The sequence below is a fragment of the Urocitellus parryii genome, chromosome 9 (assembly GCF_045843805.1).
Source record: "Urocitellus parryii isolate mUroPar1 chromosome 9, mUroPar1.hap1, whole genome shotgun sequence".
Taxonomy (NCBI): Eukaryota; Metazoa; Chordata; class Mammalia; order Rodentia; family Sciuridae; genus Urocitellus; species Urocitellus parryii.
In genome coordinates, this window is record NC_135539.1 from 30,740,130 (window position 1) to 30,762,166 (window position 22,037).

At 38.6% G+C, this 22,037-nt stretch overlaps 1 protein-coding gene across 1 annotated transcript in view; it reads left to right on the plus strand.

The window, feature by feature from the left end:
- Positions 1-5,240: 5,240 nt before the first annotated feature.
- Positions 5,241-22,037, plus strand: part of LOC144256964 (cytochrome P450 3A9-like) — a 31,850-nt gene continuing 15,053 nt past the window's right edge. The window contains exons 1-4 of the mRNA XM_077802898.1: positions 5,241-5,311; positions 14,098-14,191; positions 16,938-16,990; positions 18,591-18,690. Of these exons, the coding sequence (XP_077659024.1) occupies positions 5,241-5,311; positions 14,098-14,191; positions 16,938-16,990; positions 18,591-18,690 (318 nt within the window). The remainder of the gene's footprint in view (positions 5,312-14,097; positions 14,192-16,937; positions 16,991-18,590; positions 18,691-22,037) is intronic.

The following is a 22,037-nucleotide window of genomic DNA, read 5'->3' on the forward strand; positions in this document are numbered from 1 at the left end:
TATTAATCCCCTCACACCAAGGTGGATGTGCCAGTCCATTAGCTGGATCAGGCCTGATTATAGGAAAAGCAAAGAAAGGAGTTTCGTCCTTATCGTCAGAAGGCTTTGAGTCCATTTCCTGGACAGCTTTTAAAAAAGCTGCCAAAAAAGGGTTAATGGCCGGAGGGGCAGAGGGCCTGGTTCCCCATAAAGGCCTAGAGTCCGCTTTAGCTTCTAATTTATTGAGACGTCCCAGAACCTCCTCCATAACGAGTTTGAATTGCTCCGAGACGGAACGATCATCAATCGTCGTTTTTACTTTTGTTTTCTTTTCTGTCACATTACCAATTAAATCAGCAGAATTTTGTGAAGAATTATGAGTCAATTGTTGCATATCTTTTATTATTTCCTCCTTTTCACTAATATCCAGAGGGAGATCTAGGATAGAAGGAGCTAGTTCCTTTTGTAAATTGCCAATTAATCTTTCTTCCTCCATAGGTTTAAACATTGTATATAAAATAGACCAGATAAACCAAAACCGAACCGGAATTTTTTCGCCTTGCCTTATGGCCTTTTCAACATTATGATGGACCCGTTTCCAATTATTCACATCCATAGATTTTTCCTCCGGGAACCAGAGATTCCATTCCCTGACCACCTCAAGACACATCTCTATATCAGAATGAGAAATAGTAATACCATAGATGGCAAGTGAATGCCTAAGAATACGTAAAAAAAGGAGAAGTTAAAGATTGTCCCATCACCCTGTAATATAAAGAAAAATAACTCACCCTTCCTGACAATCCAGCAGGGTCCCTGTTCAGGCGCCACTTGTGAACATCTAGTTCGTTTGGGTCCCTGGGTAAAGGTCATGAAATAACCGGGACACAGGGGATGCAGAGCCAAGGCAGCAATTGCAACTGCATGCTGAGGTTTATTTGCAAGTTCCTTTTATATTCTTCTTCTAACAAAGCAAGCAATTCTTCAGTAACACTTCATCCACATAGCCCAAATATCATGTCTCAGCGGGTACACAGAGCTAAATTCAGATTGTTCCTGTTCATTTGATAACTACCCTCCCAAAGTTCTTTGTAAACATTATCTAATCCCTGAATGTACTGTTCCCAGGTCCAGTATGCAGGAAGCTTCTTCCTCTAGGCCAAACCATGCAGAAGCTTGTGTCTTGAGATAAGGGGAAGAGAACATTTTCTCCTCCTAGCTGAGGTTTGCCTTCAGCTGACCTAAATCACAGCCACAGTTTCTTGCAAAGTGTCAGGCTGAGGGAGCTAAACTCTGCACACTTAAACCCCAACAGGGGATGATATAGCTGGGTCATATATTGATTTAATTTCTCATCTCTTGTCACATCAACCACCTATGTCAAACACTGCTGGGAAGTTCAACAAATTTTCTTTTATTTTGTAATAAAATTTGTAATTTAATATTATTTATGTATTTATTTGATTAGCATTGCTCTCCCTTAAGGTTAAATTTCACAAGGGCAAGGATTCTGACTGGCTTATAGGTAGAATTTGGCACAAGTCCTGAACACAGTAGCCAGACAGTCCTGCCAATCTACAGTGATACTGATGTTATGCACACATTGGAAGAGTCCAATAATGAGAGGAACTGTCTCTTTCACCTGACATGCTCCTCAACCTTCCCATCCATTAGCCCAGAAGAGTTGGTTATTTCCTTTTCTAGCCACCAGAGTTTAGATACCACCTGATTCCCCAAATTAGCAAGATCAAGTTTTACCCGACTGAGAAGAATGGGCACTTAACTAAGTTGATAAATAATCTTGCTTGCATTTTTTCATAATTGTAATTATAAATTGTGGAATTTGAACCTTATACACAAATCATTCCAGAGCACTTCTGTGTCTCTCTACACCAAGAGAAATTTAGTCAGACAATTCCAGTCAAGACAGGCTTTCCATGGGAATAACAACTTGGGCTACCATTATGAAAGGATGGAAATATCATAATGATTGGGACCCTTACATCACTAAGTTTGTGGATCACCTGTTCATTTACACTTATATCAGCCTGATGTTTTCCTGAATGTAATCTGAGATTAAACTTTTATCTGTTGCATATGAAAACAAGAAAGAAGATAAACCATTCATATTGATAAGGAATGTATGTGTCTCATACTTGTATGATTAATTTTATGTGGTTGAACCATCCTTATTTATACTATGTCCTTATTTTTTGCTATCACTATCTGCAACCAGAATAATAACTGGGAATTAAACATCTGAATACTTAAATATATAGAACATATCTTTAAAGTATGTGGTGAGTGCTTCACTAAATATGTAGAGGAGATGCCAGAGTCATGAGGGCAGACTTCTGGCATATAATGCTTTCCTGGACATGCACAGCAAAAATTTAGTATGCAAATATCTTTGTGTTTGATGATATTACCTTCTATGGAATTAAGTTCATGAGGAACATGCCTCTCTCTCTCTCTCTCTCTCTCTCTCTCTCTCTCTCTCTCTCTGTGTGTGTGTGTGTGTGTGTGTGTGTGTGTGTGATGACTTCTCCCTGTGTTATCTGACCTTGAACTCCTGGGCTCAAGTGATTCTCTAGCCTCATCCTCTTTAACAACTAGGACTACAGATGTTTGCCACCCTGCCTGGCTAGAGCTTGGCTTCTTTGATTGCCCTTTGCAGAAAAAGGACTTTTGTATAGATTGGGGTCCAGCACTGGATGCATTTTTCATCTCAAGGAATGTCTAACCCATCCTTGTTGGTACAAATCCCAACCAGTCCAACCAGGTTCAGAGGTATGAAAGTCGGGGAAAATAATAATAGCCCTGGCTATTTCATTATAGTAGTCAAATACATGATTTGAAGGAAGATGAAATTATATTAGTTCTATAGAGGTTTTTAATACAGAAAGTATAAAAAAGATTTTGGGTTATGGTAAGATTGTTACTGACAACCTAACCCTGGGACCTGCCTTAATCCTGGCTGCCTGGATTTGGCGGCCTATCCACATAATAAATAGACAAAATATGGTAAAATGAGTATTGAACTTGATGCAGTTCAATCAGCCCAGGAGGAAATGGTTAGATTACTTCTCCTTACCTATCCCACAGACACAATTATAATTTACAGAAACAAAAGCCAGGTGATATACATGTGTATATTTGGTTGATCTGAAGAGGGAGCAATCTGGAAAAAAAGGCAAGAAATACACAGATGCAGATTTAGTCTGTGTTGTCCCAGATGGAATGAAATCCCCATTTACATCCTATTTGGTGCCTGTCAGGGTGGGAGGTGGAAGCCCCATGGCTCCCATCTTCTACTCTCAACATAAGGAAGTCATTCCCAATTTCATATGGGGTGCCTCTGAATTCAGTCTGTTTCAAGATTGTTAATTGTCAGTAGTTATCAAATGACACCATAATCTCTCCTTGTTTGAATGCATGCCAGAGATGTAGGAAAGGTTGGTGAAGGGTGAGTATCAGTTGGCACAGAGTCAGAAGAAAGAGAGAAGGAAGCACACAAGCACAGCTTGAATGTCTTCTCATTCTGTTATGTTTTGAAAACTTGGAGGCTTTGTTACCTAAACCTCTCTTTCTCAGGCTAGTCAGACAAAGAATTTGACTCAGACTTGAGATAATGAACTGGTATAATTTCCAAACACTCAGACATGGCATCACTCGCATCAGGAATCTGTTGAGAGTCTCACAAGTGACAATTGTTCTTACAAGACTCCTCCTAAACTAGCTCCCAGGGTCTGCTCTCCATCCACAACCACCCATTTACCAAAAAGCAGGGAGCCACCTGCTCAGATACCTCTTGGCCTAATGAAAAATCTGGGATCATCTTTTTGGAGTTCTGGTGCTGGATGTGCTCTCTGTGGTGACATCTGCCATGAGATGGGTGGGTAGAGATTTATGGTTCACCTGGCCATGCAGGATGCTGTTCTCTTCTTGTTCCTTTCACACCCATTGGTCATGGACATGCATTATTTTCAGATACAGAGGTTATTCTTTGCTCTAAAATCTGTCTAACTTGCTGGCTACTGTAGGGATCTCTTAATGGTGGCACAGGAAGTAGCTTGGATTGACATTACTCAGAGCATCCATCAGTGTCATCTTGTTCATCCCCGTATTTTTAGGGGACTTCTGGCCATCAGGGTACTGGCACACAGCCTGAATGTGCTGGGAAGGTGGCTGTGGCCCAAACAAGCCAAATCATCTTTCTGTATTAATAAACCAGAAAGATGAAGTGGTCAGCAAAGACACACAGGGAAAGAACCTGCAGAGGCCCAGCAATCTCACCTGACTCAATGACCAAACGTCCCAGATACCAGCTCTTTGTAAAGAACTCTGCTAGGGACTAGGGGCATAATAGTGGATAGTACAGAGATCCCGCTCCAGAGAATTTCACATTCTGGAAAGTTAAACAAAGGTGGAATCCAACAATGTTGTAGGACATAAAGAGAACAACAAAAAGAGAAATGTGTTCCAGGGAAAATAGATGTTGTCCAGGGGAGGAAGTGGCTCCGTGTGAAGAGGTGGTGTTGAAGGCTTTACCAGATGAAGTTTTTTCTGAGCTGGGTTTTGAAGGATGATTAATAGTCTTCTGGGCTGGGGCTGTGACTCAGTGGTAGAGGGCTTGCCTAGGGTGTAAGGCCCTGGGTTTGATTCTCAGCACTGCATAGAAATAAATAAGGAAAGAAAGAAAGAAGGAAAAACGGTCCATCAACAACAACAAAAATATTTTAAAAAGTCTTCTCTGAGCAAGAGGGCATTGCAAGCAGAGGAAAGTGCACGAGTAGTTATTTAGATATAACTTTTTTTTTGGTGGAATTCAAGGATTTTGTAATGAGAAAACCCAAGGAGACAAAAACTGATTAGAGGACATTTAATTCCAATGTTTCACTTGAGTTTCTGATAAGAAGCAATAACCTTTGGGCGTAATGATAACTCTGATCCAATTTTTTATTAATAATTTTTACAAACCTGAGCTCAAAGATAAAAATGGACATGTCTCATGACTCACTGCCAATTGCCAAGGTGGAGGAGGCATCTGGCTTCTGCAATAGGGGGTGGGGCACAGGTGGTTTTTTCTACTGGCTGTACACCCAGCTCCACTTCCTTTCCAAGCATACAAATATGCCAGACTGACTTCATTGACTCACAGCTGCTCACAGAAGGCAAGCTTGGCACCTTCGCCAGTGAAAAGATAGCTCACATAGCTGGAAGTCAAACTCAGAGGAGAAAATTTTGGAAGGAAAGTAGTGATGGGTCTGATCCCAAACTTTTCCATGGAAACCTGGGCTCTCCTGGGAATCAGCCTGGTGCTCCTCTACCTGTGAGTAACTGTCCCAGTTCCTCTCCTCTTGAAACTTCCCATTTCTGTGACTAGGAGTTTTAGTGATATCATTTGATTTGGAGGATGAACTTCTGATTGAGTCTCAGTTTGTACCTAGATTAATCAGCCGGAGTTCTGTAGAGGCAGATTACAAACAACTGGCCACCTTCTGAAAAGTGATGCACCCTTTGCAAACTTTCAGAATTCTGGGAGTAAAGAGGAGTCTTCATAAGTTTCTGTGTCATTGTTTATCTTTTGTGTTCTATGTGCAGTACAAGAGATGTGTAGAAGGCTTGTATCCTGTGGAACAGGTGGTTCCTGCTTCTCCTCCCACGTCCCAGCACCATTTGTAAAATGCACCAAATGCACCCCAGGTGCTACCACAGGCTCAGACGAGTTCTTCCCTCTGTTCTCTTCCCTTTCACAGGAACAGCCCTCCCTCCAAAAACTCAATTCCTTAGCCCTGAAATATGCATCTACTGATGAATGATGAAACTACTGAGCAAAGACTTGGGACAAATTTTGAACTTTTTTCTTTAGGTTATCATCAGTGTAGAGATTTGTTTCTTTCTTGATTTGAAATCTAATGGCAGCTTGAAGAGACAGAAGTTAACAAGCCAATTTTGTATTTTAAACATTTTCCCACGATATTCCAGTACAGGAGCATGAATAAAATAATGTAGTAGAAGAATTCCTTTAAATAGTGGGATTCCTGGGCTGGGGTTGTGGCTCAGTGGGAGAGAGCTCATCTGGCATGTGTGAGGCACTGGGTTTGATCTTCAGCACCACATAAAAATAAATAAATAAAATAAAGGTATTGTGTCTGCCAACAACTAAAAAAAATATTAAAAAATTAGTGGGATTCCTGTTTTCATGGATCAGGTAAAAAGAGCAGTTATTTCTGACTGAGGGTAGAAGACATTGCCCCAAGGAGACCTTTGAGTTCTACCTTAAATCCACTTTTATGAGAGTTGGCATTCATAATGATGTGAAAATAGGAAATATAAACCTGGTTGTAACAATTGAAGTAAAGGGTGGTATTCAGGCTTTTGTTGCATCTATTTTCCCTCCAGTGGCATTTTAAAATTAATGGAAATGTTTTAATTTCATTCTGTTCAATAGTACAATTTTTTTTGAGGTAAGTTCCTCACGTTCCTTCTGAAGGTCAAAATAGGACTCTAGGATTTTGTATTTGTAAAAACCAATCTGTTTAAAAATGACCCATCTTTTTTGAACAATTGAAGGAATATTAATCTAATACATACATCCATGACGTAGATTGCACATGTCTTTAAATATACCTTCCCAGCTGGTTATTCTTATTCAACAGTTTCCCCATATGCCAGTGTTCTTAATCTCTTACAGCAGATGAGTAAAAGAGAATATGGATGAGGGATGCAATAAAAGGCATCCAGATAGGAGTTATGAAAAAGTGGGAGAATATTCCTCTCTGCTGAGGGAAGAAGGCCCAGAGTGGGGACAGCCCCCACTGGAGGCCACTAGAGAGGCCAACATGATGGTAACAAGTCATCTTCCTGAACTGACACCAGTGAGTGAAATGACCTAGAAGAAATTTAGGCTGAATTGCTCAGGAATTTTTAAGTTCATGTTTGGGGACTTATATCAGATATTCACTGTAGCATTCGGAGCCTAATGATGGAATTAGCTGCTCTGAGCTAAGTATTGTGATTTTGGAGTCTCTCAGGGAATGTGAGAGAGGAGATGATGAGCAGATGTGATTAGGGCCATTGGAGTTTTTGTTGTTATTTAGGGAGGGCCTACCTGTTACCTGCCTGGCTTCATGGCTCCCATTCTTGATCAGTGATCATGAGCCACTATATACACACAGTCACAATCGCTTGATCTGGATTTCTCTTCCACTTTATAGATATGGGACATATTCACATGGATATTTTAAGAAGCTGGGAATTCCTGGGCCAACACCTCTGCCTTTTTTGGGAACTATTCTTTTTTTTAAATTGGTTGTTCAAAACATTGCAAAGCTCTTGACATATCATGTTTCATACATTAGATTCAAGTTGGTTATGAACTCCCATTTTTACCCCAAATACAGATTGCAGAATCACATCTGTTACACGTCCACATTTTTACACAATGCCCTATTAGTAACTGTTGTATTCTGCTACATTTCCTATCCTCTACTATCCCCCCTCCCCTCCCCTCCCATCTTCTCTCTCTACCCCATCTACTGTATTTCATTTCTCTCCTTGTTTATTTTCCCGTTCCCCTCACAACCTCTTATGTGTAATTTTGTATTACAATGAGGGTCTCCCTCCATTACCATGCAATTTTCCTTTTCTCTCCCTTTCCCTCCCACCTAGTGTATCTGTTTAATGTTGATCTTTTCTTCCTGCTCTTCCTCCCTGCTCTGTTCTTAGTTGTTCTCATTATATCAAAGAAGACATTTGGCATTTGTTTTTTAGGGATTGGCTAGCTTCACTAAGCATAATCTGCTCTAGTGCCATCCATTTCCCTGCAAATTCCATGATTTTGTCATTTTTTAGTGCTGCATAATATTCCATGGTGTATAGATGCCACATTTTTTTTTATCCATTCATCTATTGAAGGGCATCTGGGTTGGTTCCACAGTCTAGCAATTGTGAATTGTGCTGCTATGAACATCGATGTGGCAGTATCCCTGTAGTAAGCTCTTTTAAGGTCTTCAGGGAATAGTCCTAGAAGGGCAATAGCTGGGTCAAATGGTGGTTCCATTCCCAGCTTTCCCAGGAATCTCCATACTGCTTTCCAAATTGGCCTCACCAGTTTGCAGTCCCACCAGCAATGTACAAGAGTACCCTTTTCCCCACATCCTCACCAGCACTTGTTGTTGTTTGACTTCATAATGGCTGCCAGTCTTACTGGAGTGAGATGGTATCTTAGGGTGGTTTTGATTTGCATTTCTCTGACTGCTAGAGATGGTGAGCATTTTTTCATGTACTTGTTGATTGATTGTATGTCCTCCTGTGAGAAGTGTCTGTTCAGGTCTTTGGCCCATTTGTTGATTGGGTTATTTGTTTTCTTATTGTTTAATTTTTTGAGTTCTTTGTATACTCTGGATATTAGGGCTCTATCTGAAGTGTGAGGAGTAAAAATTTGTTCCCATGATGTAGGCTCCCTATTTACCTCTCTTATTGTTTCTCTTGCTGAGAAAAAACTTTTCAGTTTAAGTAAGTCCCATTTATTGATTCTTGTTATTAACTCTTGTGCTATGGGTGTCCTATTAAGGAATTTGGAACCCGACACCACAATATGTAGATCGGAGCCAACTTTTTCTTCTATCAGACGCAGACTCTCTGATTTGATATCTAGCTCCTTGATCCACTTTGAGTTAACTTTTGTGCATGGCGAGAGGAGGGGATTCAGTTTCATTTTGTTGCAAATGGATTTCCAGTTTTCCCAGCACCATTTGTTGAAGATGCTATCCTTCCTCCATTGCATGCTTTTAGCCCCTTTATCAAATATAAGATAGTTGTAGCTTTGTGGATTAGTCTCTGTGTCCTCTATTCTGTACCATTGGTCCACCCACCTGTTTTGGTACCAGTACCATGCTGTCTTTGTTACTATTGCTCTGTAATATAGTTTGAAATTTGGTATCGCTATACCGCCTGATTCACGCTTCCTGCTTAGAATTGCTTTTGCTATTCTGGGTCTTTTATTTTTCCACATGAATTTCATGATTTCTTTATCTATTTCTATAAGAAATGCCATTGGGATTTTGATTGGGATTGCATTAAACTTATAGAGAACTTTTGGTAATATCGCCATTTTGATGATGTTAGTTCTGCCTATCCATGAACAGTTTATATTTTTCCATCTTCTAAGATCTTCTTCTACTTCTCTTTTTAGGGTTTTGTAGTTTTCATTGTATAAATCTTTCACCTCTTTTGTTAGGTTGATTCCCAAGTATTTTATTTTTTTTTGAGGATATTGTGAATGGAGTGGTTTTCCTCATTTCCATTTCAGAAGTTTTGTTGCTGATATACAGAAATGCCTTTGATTTATGCGTGTTGATTTTATATCCTGCCACTTTGCTGAATTCATTTATTAGTTCTAGTAGTTTCTTTGTAGACCCTTTTGGGTCTTCTGGGTATAGAATCATGTCATATGCAAATAGTGATAATTTAAGTTCTTCTTTTCCTATTTTTATGCCTTTAATTTCTTTTGTCTGTCTAATTGCTCTGGCCAGTGTTTCGAGAACTATATTGAACAGAAGTGGTGATAGAGGGCATCCCTGTCTTGTTCCAGATTTTAGGGGGAATGCCTTCAATTTTTCTCCATTGAGAATGATGCTAGCCTGAGGCTTGGCATAAATAACTTTTATAATGTCGAGGTAAGTTCCTGTTATCCCTAGTTTTTCTAGTGTTTTGAACATAAAGGAATGCTGTACTTTGTCGAATGCTTTTTCTGTGTCTATCGAGATGATCATATGGTTCTTATCTTTAAGTCTATTGATGTGGTGAATAACATTTATTGATTTCCATATATTGAACCATCCTTGCATCCCAGGGATGAATCCTACTTGATCATGGTGTACAATTTTTTTGATGTGCCTTTGTATCCGATTCGCCAGAATTTTATTGAGGATTTTTGCATCTAGGTTCATCAGAATATTGGTCTGTAGTTTTCTTTCTTTGAGGTGTCTTTGTCTGATTTCGGAATCAGGGTGATGTTGGCCTCATAGAATGAATTTGGCTGAGCTCCCTCTTTTTCTATTTCCTGAAATAACTTGAAAAGTATTGGTATTAATTCTTCTTTAAAGGTTTTGTAAAACTCCGCTGTATACCCATCCGGTCCTGGGCTTTTCTTGGTTGGAAGTCTTTTGATTGCTTTTTCTATTTCATCTATTGATATTGGTCTGTTTAAGTTGTGGGTATCCTCCTGACTCAGTCTGGGCAAATCATATGACTTAAGGAATTTATCGATGTCTTCACTATCCTCTATTTTATTGGAATATAGGTTTTCAAAATAATTTCTAATTGTCTTCTGTATTTCTGTAGTGTCTGTTGTAATATTGCCTTTTTCATCCCATATGTTAGTAATTTGAGTTCTCTCTCTTCTTCTCTTCGTTAGCATGGCTAGGGGTCTGTCGATCTTATTTATTTTTTAAAGAACCAACTTTTAGTTTTGTTAATTTTTTCAATAGTTTCTTTTGTTTCAATTTCTTTGATTTCCGCTGATTTTAATTATTTCTTGCCTTCTGCTACATTTGCTGTTGTTTTGCTCTTCCTTTTCTAGGTCTTTGAGATGGAGTGTGAGCTCATTTATTTGTTGGTTTTTCCTTTTATTGAGGTATGACCTCCAGGCAATGAATTTCCCTCTTAAAACTGCTTTCATTTTGTCCCATAGATTCCGATATGTTTTGTCTGTATTTTCATTTATCTCTAGGAATTTTTTGATTTCCTCCTTTATGTCTTCTGTAACCCATTGATCATTCAGTAACATATTGTTCATTTTCCATGTGATGTAGGATTTTTCCTTCCTTCTTTTATCATTGATTTCCATTTTCATTGCATTATGATCAGATAAAATGCATGGTATTATCTCCACCCCTGTATATTTACTGAGGGATGCCCTATGGCATAATATATGGTCTATTTTTGAGAAGGATCCATGTGCTGTTGAAAAAAAAGTATAGCCACTTGATGTTGGATGATATATTCTATATATGTCAGTTAAGTCTAGGTTGTTGATTGTGATATTGAGTTCTATAGTTTCTTTATTCAACTTTTGTTTGGAAGATCTGTCCAATGGTGAGAGAGGTGTGTTGAAGTCACCCATAATTATTGTGTTGTGGTCTATTTGATTCTTGAACTTGAGGAGAATTTGTTTCATGAATGTCGCAGCACCATTATTTGGTGCATAAATATTGATAATTGTTATGTCTTGTTGGTGAATGGTTCCTTTTAACAGTATATAATGTCCTTCCTTATCCCTTTTGATTAATTTAGTCTTGAAATCGATTTTATTCGATATGAGGATGGCCACTCCTGCCTGCTTACGAGGACCGTGTGCTTGGTATATTTTTTCCCAACCTTTTACCTTCAGCCTGTGTATGTCTTTTCCAATCAGATGTGTCTCCTGGAGGCAGCATATTGTTGGGTTTGTTTTCTTAATCCATGTTTCCAGCCTATGTCGCTTTATTGGAGAGTTTAAGCCATTAACGTTTAGAGTTACTATTGATGTATGGTTTGTACTTCCAGCCATGTTTGATTATTTATCTTCTTTTAGTTTGTTTCTCCAAGATTAGCTTTCCCCCCGCCCTCTGACTTTATAGAGGCACTTCCCACTGATGGTTTTGGTCATTGTTTTTCATTTCTTCCTCATGTAATGTTTTGCTCAAGATGCTTTGCAATGCTGGTTTTCTGGCTACGGATTCTTTTAGCTTTTGTTTATCCTGGAAGATTTTTATTTTGCTGTCATACCTGAAGCTTAATTTTGCTGGATACAAAATTCTTGGTTGGCATCCATTGTCTTTCAGTGTTTGAAATACATTGTTCCAGGATCTTCTCGCTTTCTGCATCTGTGATAAAAAATCCGTTGTTAACCTTATTGGTTTACCCCTAAATGTAATCTGCCTCTTTTCTCTTGTAGCTTTTAATATTTTCTCTTTGTTCTGTATGTTGGATATCTTCATAACAATGTGTCTTGGCGTTGGTCTACTGTGATTTTGTGTGCTCGGTGTCCTGTATGCATCTACAATTTGTATATCTGTTTCCTTTTTTATTTCTGGAAAGTTTTCTGTAAGTATTTCATTCAGCAGGTTACTCATTCCCTTGGTATGAATCTCTGTGCCTTCTTCTATCCCGATGACTTGTAAGTTTGGGTTTTTTATGTTATCCCAAATCTCTTGGATGTTTTTCTCGTGATTTTTTACCAGCCTGAGTTGGCTAGACTCCTTTCAAGATGATATATTTTGTCTTCATTATCTGACATTCTGGCTTCTACTTGCTCCACTCTGTTGGTGATACTCTCGATTGAGTTTTTAATTTGGTTTATCATTTCCTTCATTTCTAGAATTATTGTTTGATTTTTTAAAATAATCTCTATCTCCTGATAAAGATGCTTAACTTCTTCTTTTATCTGTTTATGTAATTCATTTTCAATGTGATCTTTAGGGTTCTTTTCCATCTGTCTAAGGTGTTCCTTGAGTTCTTTATATGGCCATTTTTCTGATGACTCTAGGTCCTCCTGAATATTTAGGCTGTCCTTCATTGTTTGTACTCCTTTTCTTCCTTGCTTTTTTTTGCTCATGTTACTTCTTGTTCTGTTTGACTGTTGAGTTACTGTTTACTCTTATAGATTTATTTGATGCTTGGGAGGAGAGATATTAGAAGGGAAGGGAAGAAGTCACTAAAGAGAATGAGTGTAGGCAGGTAGAATTCAGGAAAGTGGAAGTAAGAAAATTGAAAAGAAATGAAAAGACAGAAGAAAAAAAGTGAAAAGAAAGACAGAAAAAACGAAAAAATAAAAATTTAAAACAAAAAACAACAACAACAAAAAATTATAGTGATAATAAAAAATGGAAGTTAAAGTTTAAAAAATAATAGTAACCATAATAGAATAAAAAGAATTAAAAAATTGAAACCATTAATAAGAAAGTTAAAGAACAACAACTACGTCAACAACACAAAGTAAAAATAAAATAAAAAAGTACTAATAATGATCATTAAAAAAATAATAATAAATGCAGTCATAGAGCTCGATTAACTTCTCTTCCAGTAGGTGGAGCTATGCCCACTCTGCCAGGCTTCTCTTCTTAATAGGTGGGAACCAATCACTGTGTCTCAGCTCTTCTTTCCAGACTGTGCAGGTCTCCAATCCTGAGTGCCTAGGGCCTTCTCTTGTGGTTCCTCAATCCAGGCCCCGCTCACCTGTGACGCTTACCACAATACTGGCTACATGCTGGGTCTGCTGCTCCTGGGAGCTCTGTTTTCATGGATGCCTGGCCACACCCTTTCTGTTTGTCTCCCTCAGACCATAAGTTTGTATGGCTTGGGGCTGAGGGCCCCCAGTGAACTTGTTTGCCCTCAGGTAGCAACTCCCCTGGTAGCTGGTGCAAGCAATAGCCAGGAGTTCTGCGCTGCAGGTCCCACCTCCCTCCTGATTCCCTGGGTCCGGCTATGGTGCTCAGTTGGCTTTTACCTCTGTGAGTTCAGGTGGGCCGACTAGTTATTTCAGTGGGATTGTTAGTGCTGAGACATGAGAAGCATGCGAACCAGAGAGAATATTAAAAAAAAAAAAGAGGGGGTGTACTGAGCTTTCTTTGTCTCAGGTACTTACAATCCGCTGCTGATTACGCATTCAGCTTCTCTGCTGGGAGCGAAGTGAAAGAGGCAGCAGATGGGCGCAAAGCACCCACGGCTCTGAGCAGAAAAGCGTCTTTCTTTCAATCTCTTTGTTTTTTCTGCTGCTTGGCAAGGTGGTCCGCTACAGATTAAAGGTGATAGGAGCTCTAACAAGCTGCGTGAAATCTCAATTAAAGCCGCTGCTCAGAGCCCCACACTCAGCACTTCAGCAACCCCCGTACGCAGCGGCCATCTTCTACCAGACTCAAGTTTTTTACCTAATCATTGTGCCTCTTGTGGCAGGAAGTTATCTCTAAGTGGTGTTGGAAAACAGAATGTGCCATTGGAGTTTTTGTTGTTATGTAACACCTACATGTTACCTCCCTCATTGCCTGGTCCAGTTTCTGAGTCAGAGACTGGTCAGGCCCTTATCTATAGAATGACAATCAGGGTGCCCTGGCTTTCTATTTCACTTTATAGATATGGAACCTATTCTCATGGGCTATTTAAGAAGCTGGGAATACCTGGGCCAACACCTCTGCCTTTATTTGGAACTCTTCTGCACTACCGCAAGGTGAGTGTGCTTGAGCTCCCTCTATTTTTTCTCCTGAGTACAAATGCCAGTTTAGTGCCATCAGTAAAAATGTCCATCTTCAGGAGAAATTTAGTAGTTTTTATCCTTTGAGAAACAATGTTCAGGCCCCTCCTGGAGCATGGCCAGGTTTTCCCTGGAGCTCTGATGTCAGCTCTTCAAGAGCCTCAGTGGAACAGCTCGTATCTCTGGTACATCTGCATTTGATCTTCACGATGTTGTTCAGACTTTGAATTCATCATAAAAAAGATGTTTAACTTGCTGGGTGCACATTTCCAGGACGATTAGTATTTGAGCAAAAAGTCTGTGAAAGAGGGCATGGTAAACACCTTCAAACACTCCTATTCTTTGCAAGATCTCATGAGTCCCTTTGTAAATAAAAAATCCTCATTAATGTCATTGAAACTACAGTTTCTGAAGTAACCCAAGCATTCATAAGTCAATAATTTGCACATACTTAATTTCTGAATGTGCAAATACCCTGTGGTTATTTCCATGGCTTCACCCAAGTTTTACTTCCTGTGACATATTTGGAGGATTTACCAGATGAAATGACAGCATTCTGCATTTCTTCTTATCATTCAAAGATAGCACCCTAGCAGTGAGTCTTAGCAATGAATAAGTATGAATGGGATGAGGTAGCCCTTGTCTATGGATTTCACATAATTAAACACAAGCTGTGTATTGTTTTTCAACAAAGGCAGTATCACATATAAAATGAGCAGTAATCACATGATTTACAAAAATTAAAATTTAAGTTAACTGAATGGAATGTAACATGTTCCACAAGAAATGTGAATTTTCATCAAGCCTTTGTCATTAACCCATTTAGATATCTGACTCAGGGCCTGACTACTGACAGAAATTCATGAGCTCAAAACCAGAGGCCAGAAAAATAGGCTACACTCTGCTCAGATTATCTCTTCCAAACACTGAGGCTTATTTATCACACTCTAATTCTATAATTCTGAGCAGAATTATAGACCCCCCTGACAATTATAGACCCCCTGACCCCCTGAGAATTCCATTCTGCTATTCCTGCTGAAAAGGCATTATTTCCTATTCACGCTTTCCAGATCAACAGTATACTAGACAGGCTGTAAGATCCACATAATTGGGGGTCTCCCTGTGCATCATGAAAACATCATCCCTGAAACATAGCAATAGGAAGATTTCTTTTTAAGTGTTAGAAGAAAAAACTTAGAGCAAGTCCTTAATTTGTTGACTCCCATGGGTAGGAGTGGCATCTCTCCATCTTTTCCACGTTGAGCTGGAAAAACGGAAGGTGACTCCATTTTGACAATCCTTACTTATTCTTTCTCACTCCACAACATGCATGAGAATCACTGTTATGGTGGTGGTATCCCTCAGAAGCTCATGTGTGAGGCAATGTAAAAAAGTTCAGAAATAAAGTGATTGAATTGTGAAAGCCTTAATCTACTCTACACTATTTCCTCAGTAAGGATTAACTGGGGGCAACTGTAAGCAGGTAGGGTGTTGATGGAAGAGGTGGGTCACTGAGGGCCTGGCTTCAGGGCATACATTTTGTCCCTGGTTAGTGGAGTTTCTGTCTGCTTCCTGGTGCCACGTCCTGAGCTGCTTTATTCCTTCACACTCTTCTGCCATGTTATTCTGCCTCACCACAGACCACAGCAACAGAGGAAGCGATGTATGAACTGAGACCTCTGAAAATGTGAGCCCAGTAAATCTTAGTTTTCTACATGGTTCTTGTCAGGGTCACAGTAGTGAAATAACCAGCTAAACTACTCACATCAATAAGGTCAACTTAGAGGTGACTGGTGCCTTGAACTTCCTCATTTCCCCAGTATTCTAGGGAGATTCATGAGAGAAATGAAAAAAGATCTGGGGAAAAATGAGTGAAGTGGCCTTGAGAATGTCCCTGGGAAACTCACTCACTTTCTCTCAGCTTTGATTTTTTTCACATTCAGGTGGAGGGAATGATTCAAAGTTGGCAGGATTTCAAAACAGTCCATGCACATGAGAAAATGATACAGAAAACTAGACTTGCTTCATATTCATACTCAAGGATAACTAGTGAAACTGTGGCACACAGCTGTAGTCCCAACCACTCTGGAGGCTGAGGCAGGAGAATCACAAATTCAAGGTCATTGTAGGAAACATGGCAATACCTTGTCTAAAAAAAAAAAAAAAAGAGGATAATTTCTTCAATATGTACAATGCTTCAAGAAAATTCAAGATGGACTCTAAATTCCCCTTTCTAATATGCCGCAGTCTGGCTGGGCACAAATTAACCGAGCCGCCACAAAGTCTTGTAGGTTCAAACAGCAACTCTTTATGCCAGAACTCTCACCCGCACTCTACACACACTTCCTGGAAACACACTCCCTCCACTGGCCTGAACTCCAAAGAAGTGAGTGCCTAAAGCAACAGGATCCGCCCTAATCCCAGCAGGATCCGCCCTAATCCTGGAGCCACCCTAATCCCAGAGCAGGGTCACCTTTCAACCATTCCCTCTAGCAAAATGCCAGGCCTCATTCCGACTAAACTGTGGCTCTGAACACTAATATCCCATTTATTTTCTCTTCTTTGCCTTTGGATGTCTTAGAATAAGAGCTTCCCTCTAACTGCCAGTGATGGACCATATTCCAGTCTGATTTCAAGGGATTGGAATCATTGGTTCCTGAATTAGAAGCAGGGTTCAATATTTTCAAAATAACAATATAAATTCTCTTGTTTCTCCACCCAGGGTTTTTGGCAGTATGATGTCCAATGTCATGAAAAGTATGGGAAAATGTGGGGGTGAGTATTTTGGAAACTTCCCTTTGGTCGACTTGTTGGATGAGGCACTCCAGGGCAAGAGGACAATGCCTGTCTAGAGCTATTACTGGGAATTAATTATCATAAAGCTTTTAGAGGCTCCTCCTCCTGCCAAGGGTCCCATATTTCACCAGGTGTCAAGGTTCAAAGCCAAGAATGTCATACTTCTGACTTTTCTCAGTCTCTGATGACCCAAAAACTCTTGGCCTCACCTTCTCTCCAGTGCCCAGCCTCTACCCCCTTTTCCATTTTTTTCTTCATTAGGAGCCTTTAATACTGCATAGGAGGCATTAAGTCAGACCTTCCTAAAATGTTCACCATGCATGGCTTAATCTCCTTTCAAGATTGCCACATTGAATAAAAGTGACCTTTATATAAATTTTGGGGTTATTATGTACTTTTGAAAGAAAAGCTGAGAGAGAGTTGAATAGATTGGGAAATGATTTGACCTCTGCTTTCTTTTATTTTAACTTTCTCTGCAAGTGTAAAGTCTTGGGGATTTCATTTGTTTTTCCCTGTCAATTAGGAGTTTTCAATAGAAGTGTACACAGGGATTTCTCTGCCTACCTCATTTTACTGACTTTGAAGAATGGATGGTCAGTACATTTTAAACCACTGTGTTTCCATGACCTTGTGTACTTCATAATCTGCTAGGGTAACATCAGCTAATTTCAGCAGCCATTTTCTTAATAATGCTTGGTGAAGGCAGCTCCAGAGGTATTATTGTAGTTCTTGTGTTCTATAAGCAAGTGGGAGATGGCTTTGCCTCTTCCTCCCTCTTCATCTTCTCTCATCAAGTCCTAAAAACTGAAGAGCTGGCCCTATAATCCTGCCTAACTGGCATGGCTCATAAAAGCCATTTTTTGAGTGGAAAGAGCATACAGGACTGAGTCCCACTGATACAACCCCAGCTGTCTCTTGCATCTTAAGCACTTGTAAGAACTTAATAATTTACTTGTCTACTTTTCTCTAATTTAATATCCTTTCACATCAGAAGAAACAATTAAAGCATAAAAAGAGAACCTTCAGAAGTGGATAAAATCTTTGCCTCCTGCACTTAATTTATGGTGTTAATATTCACAATATACAAACAACCCAATAAGCTTAACACCAAAAAATCAAATAACCCAATCAATAAATGGGCAAAAGAACTGAGCAGACCCTTCTCAAAAGAAGAAATACAAACGATCAATTAATATATAAAAAACGTTCAACATATCTAGCAATTAGAGAAGTGCAGATTAAAACTGCACTGATTATGAAATATTTTTAAATACAAAAATTATTGGAGAATGAGATAGAAAACATGTACGCACCATTTAGACATCTCCGACCAGGCTCTTCTTATAAAGATTTTTTTTCATCTTTAAATATCTCTTCCCTGCTTCAGTTACATGACCTTTATTTTATATGGCCAGAATCTTGTTGTGTGTCATCACCTACCTTGAACTTGTATCTAGTGTCACTGTGCATTCTAGAGTCAGGCATATGGATTATGGAATATCAGTTTGGATTCCTGGGTGTTGCTCCAACTGAAAAATATGGCTTAGTAGGTTTAATGAGCTCTTCTTTCCCACCACAGATTGTATGATGGTCCACAGCCTGTGTTGGTTATTACGGATCCAGAGATGATCAAAACAGTTCTGGTGAAAGAACATTATTCTGTTTTTACAAATCATCCGGTAAGCATTTTTTTAAATTTCTTTCTCTTTTTTTTAATTGATTTTTTAAAAAATAAATGACAGCAGAATGCATTACAATTCTTATTACACATATGTAACACAATTTTTCATATCTATGGTTGTATATGGTTGTATGTTGACACCAATTCATGTCTTCATACATGTACTTTGGATAATGATGTGTATCACATTGCATCATTTTTGCTAACCCCTCCCCTTTCCTTTCCCTGCAACCCCTCTGCCCTATCTAGAGTTCATCCATTCCTCCCATGCTCCCCTTCCCCAACCCACTATGAATCAGCTTCCTTATATCAGAGAAAACATTCGAGCATTTGTTTTTTTTTTTTTTTTTTTTTTTTTTTTTGGGATTGGTTAACTTCACTTAGCATTATCTTCTCCAGTGCTATCCATTTACCTACAAATGCCATGATTTCATTCTCTTTTATTGTGGAGTAAAATTCCATTGTGTATATATTCCCACCCTTTTTTTTATCCTTTCATCCACTGAAGAGCATCTAGGTTGGTTCTACAGTTTAGCTATTGTGAATTGTGCTGCTATAAACACTGATGTGGCTGTGTCCTGTAGTATGCTGATTTTAAGTCCTTTGGGTATAGACCAAGGAGAGGGATAGCTGGGTCAAATGGTGGTTCCATTTCAAGATTTCCAAGGAATCTCCATACTACTTTCCATATTGGCTGCACCAATTTGCAATCCCACCAACAATGTATGACTGTGCCTTTTTCTCCCAACATTCATTGTTGTTTATCTTCATAATAATTGCCATTCTGACTGGAGTGACATGATAGTGGTTTTGATTTGCATTTCTCTGATTACTAGAGATGAATAGTTTTTCATATATTTGTTGATTGAGTGTATGTCATTTTCTGTGAAGTGTATGCTCAGGTCATTTTAAAAAATACAAATATATATTGATTAAATTTGTGTCTTGGAGTAATCACAGCTTCACAGAAATTTGCTCCAAAACTGTTCAGGTAGGTTTCATATAACTTTTCTTCTGTTTTTTCCAATTGACATGCTTTGAATATCATATTACTTATCTCTGAATGTAGTCTATTCCTGTTACTAGAGTAACCAGAAATTGACATTGATACAATCCACAGAACTTATTTAGATTTCATCAGTTTTATGTGCCTGTGTATGTGTGTGCCTATGTACAATTGGGCAAAATTGCTGCTGTGGATAAATCCATATAATCATCAGCTTTCTTGGGATATAGTGATCCCCAAGGCTCCCTCTTGCTAGTCTTTTAAAGTCCTGATGGTCACTTGTCTTTTCCTCTTAACAGGGTCTCCATAAGAACAAGTATTGTCTTTTATGGGGGAGGCTAATACATGAAAAGCTTTGCCTCTGACTTCTATGTTGTTCTTGTTTCTCTCCTAAAAGTTATAGACTTTACAATTTACATAAAAACCTATGATCTATGTCATGCTCATTGTAAAACACGGTGAGGGTTCATTTGTTGTTGTTGTCTTGTTTTGTTGGCCTGTGACAGTCCAGTTGTTTCAGTACCATCTTTAGAAAGACTGTCCTCCCTCTGATCATTCTGTTTTCACCATTGTCAAGCATCCATTTGGGCTGATAGGGTGTGTCTATTTCTCACTCTGTTTTATTTTAGTTGTGCCTGTGCTCTTCTCTCCATTGTGTTTTTTCTTGCAATGAGTCTCATTACCATTTTAAGTACCTACCTTGGGGGATGGTGACTATGTTAATAAAGCAAAGGAAAAAATATGTTATCATCCTGGGGCCAGGGTTGTGTGGCTCAGTGGTAAAGTGCTTGCCTAACATGTGTAAAGTGCTGGGTTCAGTCCCCTGCACCACATAAAAAAAAAAAAACAAATAAAATAAAGATATTGTGTCCGTCTACAACTATATATATTTTAACCAAGAAGTTACCATCTTAACTTTTCTTTTTTTCCATTTTTAAAATTTACTTTTTTAAATTTTTTAAAATTTTTTTTATTGTTGGTTGTTCAAAACATTACATAGTTATTGACATATCATATTTCACACTTTGATTCAAGTGGGTTATGAACTCCCATTTTTACCCTGTATACAGATTGCAGAATCACATCAGTTACACTTCCATGCATGCATTTGCCCCTTAGTTCAAAACGATGTGACACCTCATCTGGGGGAGTCCCTAGTATTATTATCAGAACAGGGCAGACTAGTGGCCTCTCTCAGTGGGTTTTATTGTAATGACCTGGTCTTTGCCTCTGGCTTATTGGTTTTTCTGATGACTTCATAGCCTCAGAATGCTGAGCTGACTTCTCAAACTCCTGTCTCCTGGTGTGTTAAGTTAGCATTAGAGACTATCATACTGTTTAACTCCTAATTTTCTCTTATGTTTGTTAACCTGCTAAGACTGACTCAATTTGTCTGTTTCACTCCCACTTTATTTATTTATTCTATTTATTTATTTATTTATTTATTTATTTATTTATTTAGAGAGAGTTTTTTTTAATATTCGGCAGACACAACATCTTTGTTTGTATGTGGTGCTGAGGATTGAACCTAGGCCGTACGCATGCAAGGCGAGCGCGCTATCGCTTGAGCCACATCCCCAGCCCTCCCACTTTATTTATGTTGGTCCTTTAATTTTTCATACAAGTTCAGAATAAGCTTGTCTGCAAAAACCCACTTGGTGAGATTTTGATAAGAATTCAATCAAATCTATAGAATAATTTGGAGAATATCTGTATCATTTCTGGATTGAATCTTTCAATCCATGTTATGCTTCTCCATTTCTTGAGATTTTCTTTAATATCTTTGATCAACATTTTATAGTTTTCAACATAGCAATCCTGTACTTTTTTTTATATCTGTTCCTAATGTGTTTCATTTTCTTTGGAGTGACAGTGAATAGTATTGTATTTTTAATGTTTTTTTTCACATTTCCCTTGTTGTTATATAGAAATGTAGCTTGTTTTTGCATGTTAATACTGTATCTTACACCTTGGTGAACCTATTTAATACTTCTAGAAGTTTTAAAATATTCTTTGAGATTTTCCACATTGGTAATTTTGTCCCCTGAAGACAGGGTCACTTCAGGTTCTTTCATTTCCAATTTACATGCCTTTTAAAAAACATTGTCCCATTGCTCCAGTAAGGATTTACAGTATGGTAATATTGGATAAGAATGATAAAAGTAGAAAACATTAAATTGTTACTGATCTTAGGAGAATAGATTCACCATTTCACCAGTAAATGTTATGTTAGCTGAAGGTCTTTGTTGTTGGTGTTGGGTTTTTTAGTATATAGAGTCTCTTTCAGATTGAAGAAGTTTTTTTTTTCTTCCTAGTGTTTTGAGCTTTCATCATGAATG